Source organism: Protomyctophum parallelum (assembly GCF_964188405.1).
Source record: "Protomyctophum parallelum genome assembly, chromosome: 10".
Classification (NCBI taxonomy): domain Eukaryota; kingdom Metazoa; phylum Chordata; class Actinopteri; order Myctophiformes; family Myctophidae; genus Protomyctophum; species Protomyctophum parallelum.
Genome location: NC_139704.1, coordinates 21801020 through 21817276, shown reverse-complemented (window position 1 = coordinate 21817276; position 16257 = coordinate 21801020). Strand labels below are relative to the sequence as shown.

Here is a 16257-nt window from a genome sequence, read left to right as displayed (position 1 = left end):
ATTCATCTCTGATTAATTATTTACATCGTCATCACTGCCTGTGAAATGCCTGTGCACACACTGTTTAATTCTGAGGGACTCATTATTCAGCCATGTGATGACTAATCACATGAACAGCTGGTGAGGCACGGAGGAGGACGTCTAAAAGCTTAACCACTTAAGCCCTGTTTTATACTTGTGTCATATGTGGGCTATTTCCGCGTTCTTTCTTTTTTCCCCGCCTGGAGTGACTTGCCCAAAATAGTAGTCCCTCGAGACGAGACTTGACTCACACAATGTTCAAATGCTTCCGCGTAACAGGATATATAACGTGTAGAAAGTAAAGCGTATATCCCGTCTCCCTGCATTTCCGTTTCGCCTTTGCAGTACTGCAAACCAAAATGGTCAAAGCCTAATATCTAGCTCGCTGCTTTGCAGAAATTGAAATTCCAATAAATGTTCTCGTCGGGTGGAAACCACATATGTCCAAAACTGTAGAACAGATTTATGCCGTGCATGTTAGTCTGCTACCCGCACGAGGATAGGACCGATCTATGGCTGTGCCTGTGCTTTAGGGAATACATGAAAAGTATGTAAGATCATTAGGGCTAGTCTCTGTAGCATTTGAAGATCGTGAAAGAGTGGTCTGGCCTGAGAGACTACCAAAACAGGGAAAACAGTTGAACCCGGTTGATTTCTGTTCCATCGCACAATGGTGGGTGACGCTTGCCAGAAAGAACAAATCTTCAAGCTAACAAGCTGCGTCGCATCACTAATCTGCCTTCTCGTTGTTGTCATCTCAATGGCTCATGTATAACCCTTAGAGCAGAATCCAGGCATGTGAATTGTGAACTGTCGGCCGCTTCCAGGCCAGCACAGATGGAGATGTGTGGGACTTCTCATTTACACACTCACTCTCACAGGGAATGTGTTATTGGAGACTTCAGTGATGAATTATTGTCTACTCTCCAAAAGTCAGTACTTTAATTCCTCACAGCGCCCCCTGTGAGGTGAGACGGTGCTCCTGCAGCTGTTAAACGAGACAAGACAGAGCTTAGTAGTTTGTAGCACTGAGTGACATTGTGTGTGACCTAAATATTGAGAATTGTAGGACGAATCAAGTAAAAAAAAAAAAAAAATCACACCCGTGTGAAGTGAGGGGTGCTTTTATATCATACATCATCTCATTCCGGCCAATCACAATTTGCGGTCCTCATGCACTTTTGTCTTCAATGTTTGGGTTTACACAATGTTTGTGTTTACATAATGTTTGTGTTTACATAATGTTTGTGTTTGCACAATGTTTGTGTTTACATAATGTTTGTGTTTACATGATGTTTGTGTTTACACGATGTTTGTGTTTACACAAACACTCAAAACTGGTCATAGGAAACGGTAGCAAAACAACCACATTTTCACTCAAAGCTGGACATAGGAGGGGCTAGCACCCCTCAAAAAATGTAAAAGATACACACACACGTTTTCAAAAATAGCCGATCTCCAAGCTCACAGTGCATCACATCGTTGCGCGATGTGTGCGATTATAAAGTAAAGTACGCCGTCTTGGGAACCAATCGTAACCAAGCCATGATGTGACCATAATATCAGCCCCTCTCTCTGCAAGTAAAGTAACCCTTGATGTCGAGTGCCACGCAGGGAGGTATTGGTTTCAGTGTTGATTTAGTTGACTACCTTTTTCCACTGACGAAAACTAAATGGAAACTAAATAAAAACTGACAATTTCGTCAACAAATAAAACTAGACAAAAAAATGTTAGGGAGGGACTAGTGGACAAGAGATCCAATATAAGTCATTTTACAATTAGTTTCATGCTGAAAATAGCCGATCTTGTGGGCTTGTAGATCAGCTATTTTCAGCAAGTGTAAAATCATTACGACGCTATCAAGGCCCGCCAAAATACATTTTAGTCAACTAAATCAACTGTAGATTTAGTCGACTGAAATCTTATGATATTTAGTCGACTAAAACTAGACTAACACTAAGACATTCCAGGTGACTAAAATATGACTAAAACGTAATTAAAACTATTCAAGAGACTAAAACTAAAATCTGAATTTGCTGCCAAAAACAACACTGATTGGTTTCCATGATATTTAGTCTTTGGTACGACTCGGCCGGGGATTAAACCACAACCTCCCAATCTCAGAGTGGACACACTATACAAAGCCGCTGGTCGTGAGTTTGTAGAGTTTGTAGTTTGTTAACACCATGAACGCCTGGGGGTATTTATAGGAGCATTAAATCATAGCGCACAGTGATTTGCAGCAACGGAGTACATTTAGCGGCGCACCAGGCTCTATCCCGGATGTAGCTGAAGTAGCTTCATGTAGCCAAAACACTCCCGAGGCGATCAACAACAACGGGATGTATCATGATTAATTCTAACGATATAGCGACGGGACCGCGATAGGCTGTCTAAAACAACTCACAAACTCAATCTGATCGGCTGAAATGGGGGGGAACATTTTCGATGATGTCCCAACCGGAAATTACATTGAATGTTGCCCAACAGACACTCCCAGCCTGTGGAGCGATGCGATCGGTTTTGATATCAATAAATCTCTGTCCTTATTAATCGCCGCCCTGAGCACTGGGCGTTACTATTTGATAGGACGGAGAACTCCATTTATGCCACCAACCACTCCCCCCTTGAAATCGCATTTCCAACAACCCCTTCAGCCAATCCCCGTAACAAAAAGAGTGACGTCATCTTTATTGCTTTTATGGCTTGGCTCCATCTTATCGCTTGCAGCAATTTTTTTGTTTTTAGTTGTTTTTTTTTATCCAGAAAAGTTTTGGACATTATGAGGTTTCCACCCGACAGACGATACACACAGGATCTCTCCCTGCAAGCACCCAATTTAAATGACCATATGGGTCTACTTTTATTAGATTTATAGCCATTTAGTATACTAGTGTTTACTAACCTGATGACGACGTCGTACTGGTCAATGTGCGAGCCGAGACGGCTGGCGTGAAGCACGCCTCCACTGCCCACCACCACGCAGCGCCTGCAGCTGTCCTGCTCTCTACCCCCAGTAGGCCGTGTTGGGACCCATGAAAAAGTGCTTAGAAAATGAGTTTCGTTCCCATGTCAAGCGAACTACGCATTCAATGCATTTTTTCATAGATAATACCCTTCTAGACTTTGGGTAAAAAGTTCTACTCATAAAAACCTGCTGTTTTTTTTTTATAGCCATAAATGTATAAACAGTTTATAACCAAAAAACGAAAATCGTGTGCTGCTGTTTTTGCTTGTAAAATGTGTTTTTGGCAACAATTTTTTTTTCTCAAATGTCAAATGCATATACATAACATCTGACATAAGTATTGGTGCCTTTAGTTTACTCATATGTGAATTTATATCATGAAATGTAGCATATTTGTTAAAGAATATGCTTCAACTTAAGTGTTTGCCACACAGTACAATGAAACCTACACAGTAAATTGTGTCAAGAGCTTATGTTTCATACATAGAAAATGTCTCATCCTAATGTGTAATGAAAGGTAGAAAAGAAAATCAGGGCACCTTGGACCAACATGGCAGAAAATCTATCAAAATGTTACCACGCCCCCTAAATTGGAATAATGCAACAAATGGACAAGACTAAGAATTAAAGTAGTAGAGGTCAGAATTATTACAACATATGGTATGAAACATTTATTTATTTACAAGTGGGTCACAGCATCTGTCATCTGTACATCCACCCCCCCGGCCAAGGAAATATATGAAAATTGAAAATACAAAATAACATACAAATGCATAATAATTGTTGAAAAAAAAAAGTAGTAGGCCTACATGGTAACATGTTGGGTTACTCATCCCTATCACTTTCATCAGAGTCATCATCCCATGTAGGCCTACCTCTTTCTTCTGTTTCCTTTGACACATTTTCACAGTCCTGGCAGTGACATAAATCAGTGCAAAACAGTTTTGCAGACATACATGAACATTTTTCAGTCTCACATTTGCTTTTTTTGCAATTACAGTGGACTACCTGCAACACACTATCAGGGGCAGGATTTCTAGTCATCCATTGTACTGTTAACTCCCCATCCTCCATGACCCATCCACTGCCAATGGGTGAAGGAGCACACATCCTACTAGTCAGAGAACGTCTCATCACTGCTGCTTGGTAGTTGGTAGTTTGCCCTTTTGCAATGTTGGTGGAGAGCATCACTTGTTGGGGGAATGTACAGTTCTGGCAAAGCTGATGATGCCGTACAGAATGATTTGTACCTTGCATCATTCACGTTTTTGGCAGATGATTGGCCATACAGGTAGCACACATATTTGCTCAGTGTGTTGAAAGTTGACTGGTCAAGGTTAAAACTGCTGCCAAGATGAACCTGCTTGGCTTACCTCAGTTGACTCAAAGAATGCCAAAGAGGTAACCTAAAAGTTCCTCAGACAGATTGAGGCGCAGCTTCCTCAGTGTAAGCAGAAGTCTCTGAGTATCACTAAGTGACTGTTTTGCAGGAGGTGGTAAACTTGGTGACACAAAATTGAACAACAACATGAAAGTCCTGTGAAGAATTTCATTTTGCTGTCATCAAATTCTGAAGGATCAAGAGTACGATGTTTCAACTCACTTTCTAATTTGTTGACTTTATCCCTAAGTGATTGACATTCAGCATTTAAAGATTTAATCTGTTCATGTAATGAGGCAATGTCATTTTGTGTTTCCTCTGTCTGGACCCCAATGCCTGGGACTTCAACAACAGTCTGTACCTCTGCTGTACTTCGATCAGTGATGGAGGTGAAACCAAATAACCTTGGCACGTAGTCAGGATGTAGAGGATCATCACTCTTTTCCCCTTAAATAACAAAAACAACAAAAACATTTACTAGAAATATGATATTAATTTGTTTACATATATGGGGTGTTTTCACATATGTCCTGTTTCAGACATCAGCCTCAAAACAAACTCATCCGGGACGGGGCTGCCAAATCATTGTGAGATTATTTTTTTACATTAACCACTGGAACAATAGCATCCCTATTCTGGAGGGAACATTTGCAGAAAATAGCAGATCTACAAGCTCACAACATTGTTGGTGTAGAGCAGGGGTAGGCAGCTTTAACCACGGGTGCTAAGGGTGACCACTGGCACACACTGGAAATGCCAGTGTCTCACTCTAATGCCAGTCTGGCATTAGAGTGAGAGAGGATTAGCCTGCATGTCTGTAACTGTGTACAAATGGAACCAATGGACCCCATTGGACCCCAAATGGACCCTTCTTAGGAACCAAATGGACCTTACAGGTCTGTAACTCTGAGAGATGGAACCAAATGGACCCTTACAGCCTGAGTGTACAAATGGACACATGCAGGTCTGTAACTCTGACACTATGGGTCCATTTGGTTCCATTCGTACACTCTCAGAGTAAGTCCATTTGTGCAATAACAATCAAACGTTATGTGGGTCCTTGAAAAAAACAAACAAAAAAAGTTTGATATTAAACCACTGTAGTGGTTATCAGTGGACTCTTAATGTGTCATATAAATCAGTGTCATACGATATTCTGAGGGAAACCATGGAGACTTAACATTCAGTAACTGCAGGGTGTGTTGATCAATAAGAACATTAACATTAAAGTCTTTCCACGGACTCACGTAACATGTTGATGAGTAATTACTCCTGACCAGATCTCTTTCCGGGTAACGGACTATGTTAATCCACTTCTTGGTCCACAAGAAGAGAACTCTGTTAGGTTCGTTTAAAACGGGACATTGTGTGAAAAGGCCCTTTTACATTGAACGTATGGTTTTACAAAAAAAGCAACATACCTGACACAAAGTGAAAGTGGCACCCCCAAATCCATGTAGCCCTGAAACATGACTACATCGGCGAAGTGCAAAGATCCATTTACTTCTTTTTTCTTTACATTTCGGCAGTCTGTAAAAGGATAGCTCCGAGTTCTTTTTTAATCTGTTTGTACAGTCAATCGCACAACGGCTCTTTCCCATTTTCCCAGTTTAGAGAATGAAAACAGCGTCGCAACAGTGAATTGCTAGGTTGCTATGGACAACAAAAAGTTCTTCCGCATACGAAGACGTTACGCGCATACTCAAGGGAATAAAGCGGCTACGCGATTGGTCCACGTGACCAAAACCACACCACTCCCCTTGCACATATTATTACGCCTTGTAAGAAATAGTCCCGTTTTAGATCGCGGATTATAAAATAACTGCAGCGTCGGACGAGTAGAACTTTTTTATTTAGACTGTCTACCTATAAATCTCTTTTATGGAGAAAAAATTGTGTAGTCCCCCTTCCGTGGGAACGGACCTGAACGAAAAGGGACCTCACAACATGGCCTACAGGGAGAGGGGCAGCCCGGGCTGGGACAGAGAGGAGAGCACCCCCGGAGCCCCAAGGGAGGCGACAGGTCCCAGGAGGAGGACGCAGAGTTGTCCCCCGGCCCCACCACGAACACGGTGACGTCCATGAGACCTGCAGAACAGGCCAGGGCCTTGAGGTGGTCCACGCTCCATCTAGGCCGACAGGGGCCGGACAGCAGGGAGGCTGACCGGTTTAGGAACACCTGTAGAGGAATTGGGAGAGGAAGATAAAGAATGGGTTAGAGTTAGAGGAGATGTAATTCTCAAAACACTTAACCGTTTCCGTCCGTAGGACAGCTCCACACGTCCTAGGGAACCCAATCGACACGTTCATAGGACGTGTGTACACGCATCCTCAATGATATTGGGCGAGAGAAGAATATTCTGAATTCTTTCCTTTTTTTATTTTTGACTGAGACTTTAAGGCACCCGTAGCTTCACTCTGCCTTCATATTAGCTTACCGTTCGATTAGCTGTTAGCGCGACAGAAAGAATGCCTCGTCTCTCCTAATCCAGGGCGCTCTCCGTGGTTTTGATCTGATGGATATACTACGCGCTCCCCAGAGCTCCTATTTTGAAGGAATCCCGGCACTGATTGTGCCACAATTTCTTTATTTTTTCATGTGTCTATGAGGTGACAGTAGTTCAGTAGACACCCTGGAGTCGTTTTTATGTGCAATGGTTTATTAACTTTGACTGTCGAGGGTTCAGCCTCCAGGAAGAAACCCTAAATACAAACGGGCCAATTAAATAAACAGTAATATTAGTGACATCACACTATCAGCCCCTCCCCCTTTATCAACTACAGCTACAGCTTTGGGTGTGGCTTCAGTTCAGGTGGATCACCACCCACCAGGTAAACCAGGCATACTTAATGAACTGGTGGGCGTGTCCACATAAAAGCAGCATGATTTGAACAAATACTATACACTTTTTGGAAAAAGTTCTTCCTCCTTATCTGATGATCATGTTTTAGTGTGGAAAAAATCGTGGCACTCCATCTTTAAAGCTCTGGATCACTAGCATATCGTTGCTGTCGGGAAGAAACCTTCTATCTCCATATTTGTGTGGGGGTTTTTTTAGTCCAGCTTTGAGGGTTTGTGTAAACGCAAACATTGTCCTAACACAAACACTGAATGCCATTGACAATGAATGGCCAGTTGTGTAAACACAAACATTGAATGCCATTGACAATGAATGGCCAGTTGTGTAAACACAAACATTGAATGCCATTGACAATGAATGGCCAGTTGTGTAAACACAAACATTGAATACGAAGGTGAGGACGCAAATTGTGATTGGCCGGAATGAAATGATGTATGGCGATAAGAGCGCCCCTTACTTCAAACGGGTGTGATCTTTTTAATAAATGAATGCCTTACTTGATCATACTGTATCTGGAGTGGTTTCCACAGATGGTGTGGACCTGGTCTTTCCCTAGTGAGTCTGATCGAGGGTAGCTACTGGGATGCAAGTCGGGACTTTATCACGCCGGCTGGGTCACCCGAGTGAGGGGTATGATGTTCACAAGACCCAAAACCCAGATGACCTTGGAATACATCCCTGAGGATACGTCCCAGGTCCATGCGATATATTTTCGTTCTGAGGTATTCTATTTATAGTGACTGATAGGAATATGACTGTGACAACCAGGTATAGTCTGGTGACCACCGGAGAGACAGGTGACAGCCGAAATGCACACTGGGAGCAGTATGGGTTGACGCCCCAGCCTGCATCCTCCGTGAGGAGGAAGCCCAAAAAACCTTCGGTGGGGCCTTTAGGAGGGCTATTCAAGCCGCAATCGGAGCCTGCGGTACCACTGTTGCCCAGGTGAAGCCTGCAGAATCATTGTGGCTCAAGAATCCACCACTCCTGAATGAAGTGTCTGGTGCTTCATTCAAAAGTAGGCCATGTATCGATGTATGGCCTACTTGTGTGCAAGGCGCAAGTTTGCACCTTAACAGAGTGCATTTAGTGTTTGCTTTTTTGAGGGGCGATAGCCGCTCCTATGTCCATCTTTTGGTGTGTGTAACACAAACATTAAATGCCATTGACAATGAATAGACAATGTTGAGTGTTTGTGTAAACACAAACATTGATGGCGAAGGTGAGAATTGTGATTGGCCAGAATGAGATGATGCATGAAGATATACGATGATAAGAGCGCCCCTCACTTCACTGAATATGGATGTTGCGGTTCAAGTGGTTAATTAAAAAGCACACCTGCGTGAAGTGAGGGGCGCTTTTCTGTCACTTTTTATCCTTAAGGCTAATCACTCGCGGTGTCCTCTACTCAACCCTCACTCGGGGTTCTCTTATCATCATACATCATCATACATCAAATCATCATAACTAATACAGTAACTCAGGGACATAAGGAGTGACGTCAGAACCTCTGTTCTCTATCGGCCAATGAGCTTCAAGTGTCGTTTGTGCAGTTTCACCAATAAAAGGGACAACGCTCATTCGCCGTTATTGAGCATCGTTGCGATCGTAGTTGAATCCGTTCTCATTTCGAGGAAGATTTGACGATTCCACTTGATTTAATTAGCATCCACATTGAACCCACATTACCTTCACTTGAATCCAAATTGATTTCATTTGATTCCACATTGATTGGCTTGGAGAAAATTCTATTCGTTGTTGAGCATCGTTGATCGTAGAAAAGTCCATTCTCTTTTAGAGTGAGATTTGACAATGACAAATGGTTTAATTTGAATCCACATTGAATCCACTTTGAATCTACTTTGATTTCATTTGAATCCACTTTGATTTAATTTGAATCCACATTGAATCCACATTGATCTCACTTGAATCCACAGAGTCCGTAATTTGATCCCAGGTTGCGGTCTGTCGGGACGGTGTGAGGGATGCTCCGCTGGACCGTCCACCTCAAGGGGACCTCCCCCCTGATCCAGGGCACCTCCCTGATCCAGGGCACCTCCCCCCACAGCCAGGGCACCTCCCCCCAGATCCAGGGCACCTCCCCCCACATCCAGGGCACCTTGCCCCAGATCCAGGGGACCTCCCCCCAGATCCAGGGGACCTCCCCCCAGTTCCAGGGGGCAACGGCGGTAGCCGTGGGCCAGAAGGTCTACTCCTTCCTGGGCTCCTACGACTCGGACGACATGGAGGAGGAGCATGGCTTCCGGGTGGAGGTGCACGTCTTCAACACGGTGACACTGCGTTGGACCAAGCTCCCCCCGGCGACCGCGGCTCTGGGCGGGGGAGAGCTCCCCCTGGTGGAGGCGCCCTCCTCCCTGTGGGGGGGGCGGGGCCGCTGCAGCTCCGCCGTAGCCATAGAGGAGGTGGTCTACGTGTGGGGGAGGAGCTGGCGCATCACGGACTACTACGACGCACTCTATGCGTATGACACGGCGGCCCACCGCTGGCGCCGGCCCAAGGTGACGGGCCGGGTGCCCGAGGCGCGCGACCGCCACTCCTCCTGCGTCCTGGGGAGGGCGCTGTACGTCTGTGGCGGGTACACGCGCTGGAGCGGACGCACCGACAGCATCTACCGGCTGGACACGGACGCCATGGTCTGGTCCCTGGTGGCGGCGCGGGGAACCCCGCCACCCGCCTCCGAGGTGCAGTCGGCCACCGTCATCGGAACCAGGATGTTCGTCTTGTTTGGGGGGGCGGCGGGGGGGAGCGGCTACCACAGCAACGTCAGGGTGTTCGACACGGAGAGCGAGTGCTGGCTGAGCGGTAACGGCGACGCCGCCGCTGTGCGTCCTGGCGACGACGACACCCCGACGCCCGCTCCGCCCGCCGAAGCCGTGGTGGTGCTGTCGGAGGCCAGGCGGCGGCTTGGACTCCTCCCCGGGGAGCGCCACGGACACTTGGCCTTCGCCTACAACGGAGAGCTCTACATACTTGGCGGAGAGAGGAAGAGGGGGGCGACGCCTTCCCCCTCCTCTCCCTCAAACGACCTCCTGTGGAAGTTCAACCCGGAGAGCTTCTCCTGGAGCAAGGCGGAGCCCAAGGGCTGCGGCCCGCCTCCCTGGCAGACGGACGGGATGTGCAGCGTGGTGGTGGGCGGCGACCGCGTGGTGCTGTTCGGCGGCGGGGGCGGAGGCGACCTGTTCGTCCTGGACCTGAGTCCCAGTCTGAAGACGCTCAGCAAGCTGGCGCTGATCCGCCACGCCCGGACGCAGGGCGTCCCGCACTGCGTCCGCTGGGAGCTGAGCGCCATGTCGGCCGACCCGCTAGGCCGGAGGGCGGGGCGTCCCCGCGCTGCCGCATCCACTGGGAGTTTAGATTAGGGACTGTAATATCCGTCCGTCTGCACCGTCACAAACCAAACATTTGTGTGCATTCTTTATCATTATGATTATTATTGGTAATACTTTTTTTGGGGGGGCTTTAGATGCCTTTTATTGATAGTGAACAGTAGATAGACAGGAAAGGGGGAGAGAGATGGAGAGTGACACGCGGAAAAGGGCCGTCAGGCTTGGGAGTCGAACCCGCGGTACGCCATCCGGCTTGCTTGGCAGCCCAGGTGCCCAGACGGTTGAGAACCTCATTGAGGCCCCTCCCCCCTCATTGAGGTCCCCTCAGACATCATCACCATACATCATCATCAAGGCACTTGCACACACTGGGTGTGATTCTTTTTTTGAGGGGCGCTAGCCCCTCCCTCCCAGAGCCATAGAGTATAGACAGAGTTGCGACATTGAGGGAGCAGAAAACAGCCCGGTCACGTGGTTCATGTACTCGCACGAGCCCATATAGACTCCAATGCATTCCGTAAACTTCCGGTTGTCCCTATTCGCCAATAGAAGTGTAGAAGAGCCGCCCATTGGACTGGCCCCATGAAGTCTAAACTCTGTCTAAAGGGCCTTGCAAACGGGGAGCGATAAAACGTGCCTATAGTTAATTTTCAATGAGACCTGAGTTTTTGCTCTGAGAAGTTGCGGTGCGACAACGCAAGCGTATTTACACAAGCGCGGTCCCGTGAATTTGTTTCGTTTCGTGCACACGCCTGGATTCGGTTTAGCTTTCTTTTTTGCGCTTGCGTTGTCGCGCCCCTCTGTAGCAGTCCTGTAGCAGACCTGTCGTTGATCCAGACCTGTAGCAGACCTGTGGTTGATCCAGGCAACAACGTGTGCGTTCCTCGCTCCCCGTAAAGGCCCTTTACTCTTATACTTATGATGATAAGAGCGCCCCTCACTTCACACAAGTGCAAAATGCAAAATAATTCGGATTGTCTCAAATAATTGCGAGTAGACAATTATGTAATAACTGTGACAGGCCTATATAATCATTCTAAATAAGCACATATAAGTTCTGTGGGCTCCTGGTGGCCATCGGTGGCTGTCAGCCCATCCGAAGGGTAACATGCTGGAATCAGAATAGCAGTAGCTTCCCACCAACGGCAACACGCTCAAGATGAGGTTGTTGGTCCTGCACGGTGGTGGAAAACGTGCTCACATATTTTACTATTGGTAAAAGTATCAATACTGAAACACACTAAATACAAAATGTACTTGAGAAAATAAATAAGTATTGACATCAAAATATAGTATAAGAAATGACTTCTAAATTCTGACAGTTTTCTGAAATACCTATGTATCGGTGTTGCTCAATATTTCATGTCGAGGACCCCAAAAATGATATGTAATTGGCCACCGACCCCCATCTGAAAATATGTTGTTCCAGTGACCCCCATCGGTGGCGCGCTATGAGCTTGTATATCTGCTATTTTTCAACAGCTAAAGTATACCATATGGGTTAAAGTACCAAAAGTAAATGTACTCATGTACAGTGTGCAGAATGTCCTGTATCATTGTAAAAACATTATAACAATCTTTTGAAAGTAGCAGATCGATCCACAAGCTATGCTTTAGAAAGCATAACACTACTGTATTTCACTGCCATATACTGTACATAGGACAACAAACATTGTCCCCTATAGCAATAGAGACTGATTGACAGATGGAATGGGACATTGACACGTACAAATTAATATCCTGAAAGAGATTTCAGCCACTCTTTGAGTGTTCTGTTCACCTGCTCCAGAGAGGAGACTGTTCTGCCTCTAAAATGGCTGCCAAACACAGCTCCCCCTGATCCTACTGAAGTCTGCCCTCTTCACTCAACCACATGCTTAATCATTAACATGACACTGTCGTGCTCTGGGAGGAGTGCAGGGGAGCGTGTCGTGTGCGTGTGCGTGTGCGTGTGCGTGTGTGTGTGCGTGTGTGTGTGCATTTGCATCAGTAGCAACGGGAATGGCACAGGAATTCTATATATTCCCACATGGGTGTGATGGGTAAATGTTTGTCCACCTTCAAGTCCCTTTATGTATTCAATTGTGAAGAATCTGTCCTAGTGCTTGAATAGGAGAACATGGCCTTTTCTTTTGACGTTGTCCAACACATGCATAAACATGTACCTGCTTGAAGTCTTGAACACGTTGGAGCGTATTCTGGGCCGAACATCTACATTAACAATATCAACAACGCGCTGTGAGCTTGTAGATCAGCCATGGTCAGTGGAGAGATTTGGTGTATAGGGAGGGGAAAACGGTATAACAGGCCGAGTATAGATGCTTGACCTTTTTAGACTCCCGGCTAAAATGTTTCAATAATACCAGATGTACAAGTCTCTCACAACCGTCGTGTTGTGAGCTTGCAGGTCTGCTCAGCATTTGTGATATATTTTGAAAATGTTTGCCTACAATGACATGCCCAAAATTGGGGGGGTCCAGTGTTGAAAGTGTGTAGCAGCTTGACCACAGCACCCCAGCATAGTTTTTGGCAGCACATTTTTATTTTAGTTTTAGTCATAGTGTTTTGAATAGTTTACAAAAGTAAATGTACTCATGTACAGTGTGCAGAATGTCCCGTATCATTGTAAAAACATTATAACAATCTTTTGAAAGTAGCAGATCGATCCACAAGCTCACAACAAGCCTCCTTGTGTGTAGACCATGTGGTTCCCACACTTTTTCATGTTGAGGAAACCCCAAATTGACACTAATTAGCCCCACAGAGATATGCCAGGGACCCCCATAAGAGAAGATTTGTACGGCTCTGGCAGTGATTCTCAACCAGTTTAATTTCAAGGACCCTAAGTTTTGACTAGTCTTTTGATTAGTCTACGGACAACCATTTAATGGCATTTCTATCTCTGGGACCCCAATTTATGTGTGTACAAATGGAACCAAATGGACCCGTTTACACTATCAGAGTTACAGACCCACAAGGGTCCATTTGGTTCCAAACTATCATTTAACATATGGGGACCCCCTGGAACGCCCTCAAGGACCCCTGGGGGGTCATTTACTTTTAGTCACATTTTTGTCACCTGGAATGTTCTAGTGTTAGTCCAGTTTTAGTCTACTAAATATCATAAGATTTTAGTCGACTTAAATCTACAGTTGATTTAGTCGACTAAAATGTGTTTTGACAGGCCTTGATATGATTGTAATGGCAGATTTTACACTTTGGTTTCATGCTGAAAATAGTGTGTCACAGCGCGACACGTTAGCATGTAGATCAGCTATTTTCAGCATGCAACCTAGCATAAAACTGGATCCCTTGTCCACTAGTCCCTCCGACCTCCCTAAAATTTAGTCTAGTTATTATAATTTGTTTGTTTATATTTAGTCATGGTTTTAGTCATCATAGATTCGTTTTAATTTTGGTTTTATTTCGTTTTAGTCAGTGAAAAAGGGTAGTCGACGTAACATTTTTCGTCTTAGTTTTAGCTGACGAAAACAACACTGGACCACACTGTGTTGTGATCTGATGTGCGTTTCATGGGTTTTACAGTGAGTCTACTTGTCTTGACAGGACTTTGACTGATATCCAAACGGACTTCCTTTAGTCATCATAAGCTGTTCCTCCCTGGATCTGACTGTGACCTTTACAGAATGGATTGTGCCCATATGCATCACGTGTGCATGGGGGTGGGTTGGGGGGTGCATAGCCGTAGCCACATATGCATGGCAGTATTTGCCAGTGGCATGCACAGATAGACACTAGGGGGTGCCCTTTTGGCAATGTGCCCTTTTCAGAACCCCCCCCTGTACAGTGTACACTGTACAGTATGTGGACCATGGTGAAATTGATCAATTCTTGATAAAGAAAAGCTTCTAATATATTATTACATTACCCCCAGGCTTCTCAAAGAGGTTTTTGGTGTGGTCGGCCCCAGTGTCGTCCTCCTAATAAATTCCTCCATCACATCCGGCTCTGTCCCCCACTCTTTCAAACATGCCTGTGTTCGCCCTTTATTGAAAAAGCATAATCTTGATGCTTCCCTCCTTTCCAATTTCAGGCCCATTTCCCAGCTCCCCTTTTTGTTCAAAGTCTTAGAGAAAGTTGTCTACTCCCAACTGCAGTGTTTTCTACTGTCCCACGGCCTGCATGAGAAGTATCAGTCTGGCTTCAAACCTGGCCACAGAGCTTTTAATGACCTTATTTTAACAGCCGACTCTGGTACCCCCGCTGCCGTAGTCAAAAAATGCAGTCAACTATTTTATTATCCCACTTAGAACATCATATTGGCATCTCTGGCACTGCCCTTATATGGTTCCATTCCTACATTTCTTTTTTTTTCTTTTTCTCCCTCACCCCATCCCTCCCCCCACAGTTATCGTCATCATTAAAACAATATAAAAAATAACATTAATAATTGAGTACAGACATACAAAAACAACAACCATGCATATTTGACATATAATATGAACAGTAGCATACAAAAATCATTCCTACATTTCTGAGAGAACCTTCTCTGTCCACTTAGGAGAATTCATCACCTGCGGCCCCCCTCTCCTGTGGAGTGCCCCAAGGCTCAATATTGGGTCCTATTTTATTTCTCCTTTCTTACCCCTACGCCCTATACTAGAAAAGCACAACATGGTGTTTCATTGCTATGCCGAAATGTCCAAATTTATATACCGCTCAAATCTAACTCCAATAATGCATTCCAGCCATTCCTTAACTGTTTACGCAACAATGGATGACGGACGGACGGACGGACGGACGGACGGACGGACGGAGGGACAGGTTCCAAACCTAGTCTCGGCCATGCCTTTTGGCCTGGTGGAGACAATAAGGGAATACTTATTTGATACCATGTTTTTACCCAGGGACTTCATATTCATGTGGAATCTATGATTCTCAGGCAGGCCTAATATATCTACTCCTCAAAGCATCAGGAATGACAAATTACATTTGTGTGCCGTTCTTAATGAATAATCATCAATTAGAAGCTACTAGAATTTCGCTGTACTGTACCCCTTTGTACTGTACTGCACTCCTTAGTATTGTACTGTACTGCACTCCTTAGTATTGCACTGTACTGTAATGTTGTCCTCTGTACTGTACTGTACTGTACTGTACTGTTATTAGTGTTGTTATTATTATTGTTGTTGTTATTATTATTGTTATTATTACATGGATTATTGTTCTGATGTGAGCTTGTTTGTAAATGAGTGAGTTTACAAAGAAGCTTATTGTTATTATGATTATTATTAGTAGTATTGTTATTGTGATTGTTATTATTACATGGATTCCAAAATTGCTAAATATAAAAATATATATATTTTATTATTGACATTTTTACAAACAAATAAATAGGCTAGTTACAGTAGCTGCCCACTTAAGCACCCTGACCACTGCAACAATGACATTAGCACCCCTCCCCACCCCAAGGATGGCCTATAGGTGAGGAATGTTGTTTTTCCAGTTCTAGATGGGAGATCATTAAGATGCTGCTGCATCCTGTATTAAGATGCATCCTTACTTCCTCCCTTTCAAGCAATTGAATTTAATTGAATGCCTGGAAATGTACCATTGTTTTGTCTGTAACTATATACCCCCTTTACCCCCCGTGGCGCCGGGCCTGCAAATCCAAAAGTAGTGTGAATATTTCCACAGCCTAATTACTAAATCATCAT

The 16257-nt window shown here is 44.9% G+C and overlaps 2 protein-coding genes across 2 annotated transcripts; one reads left to right on the top strand and one right to left on the bottom strand.

Annotated features, from left to right (window-relative positions):
- Window positions 1–954: 954 nt before the first annotated feature.
- On the bottom strand, window positions 955–7908 carry st3gal7 (ST3 beta-galactoside alpha-2,3-sialyltransferase 7; the record flags this gene model as incomplete). The annotated part of the gene is made up of 4 exons (XM_083774940.1): window positions 955–1009; window positions 2928–3029; window positions 6369–6550; window positions 7852–7908. The coding sequence occupies 4 exons, from the start codon at window positions 7906–7908 to the stop codon at window positions 955–957; spliced, it is 396 nt and encodes a 131-aa protein (XP_083631066.1).
- A 1309-nt stretch (window positions 7909–9217) lies between these two features.
- Window positions 9218–10612, top strand: LOC310865729 (kelch domain-containing protein 3-like; the record flags this gene model as incomplete). Its single annotated transcript, XM_083774939.1, has 1 exon — window positions 9218–10612. One exon carries the CDS (start codon window positions 9218–9220, stop codon window positions 10610–10612), a length of 1395 nt encoding a protein of 464 aa, XP_083631065.1.
- Window positions 10613–16257: the final 5645 nt, after the last annotated feature.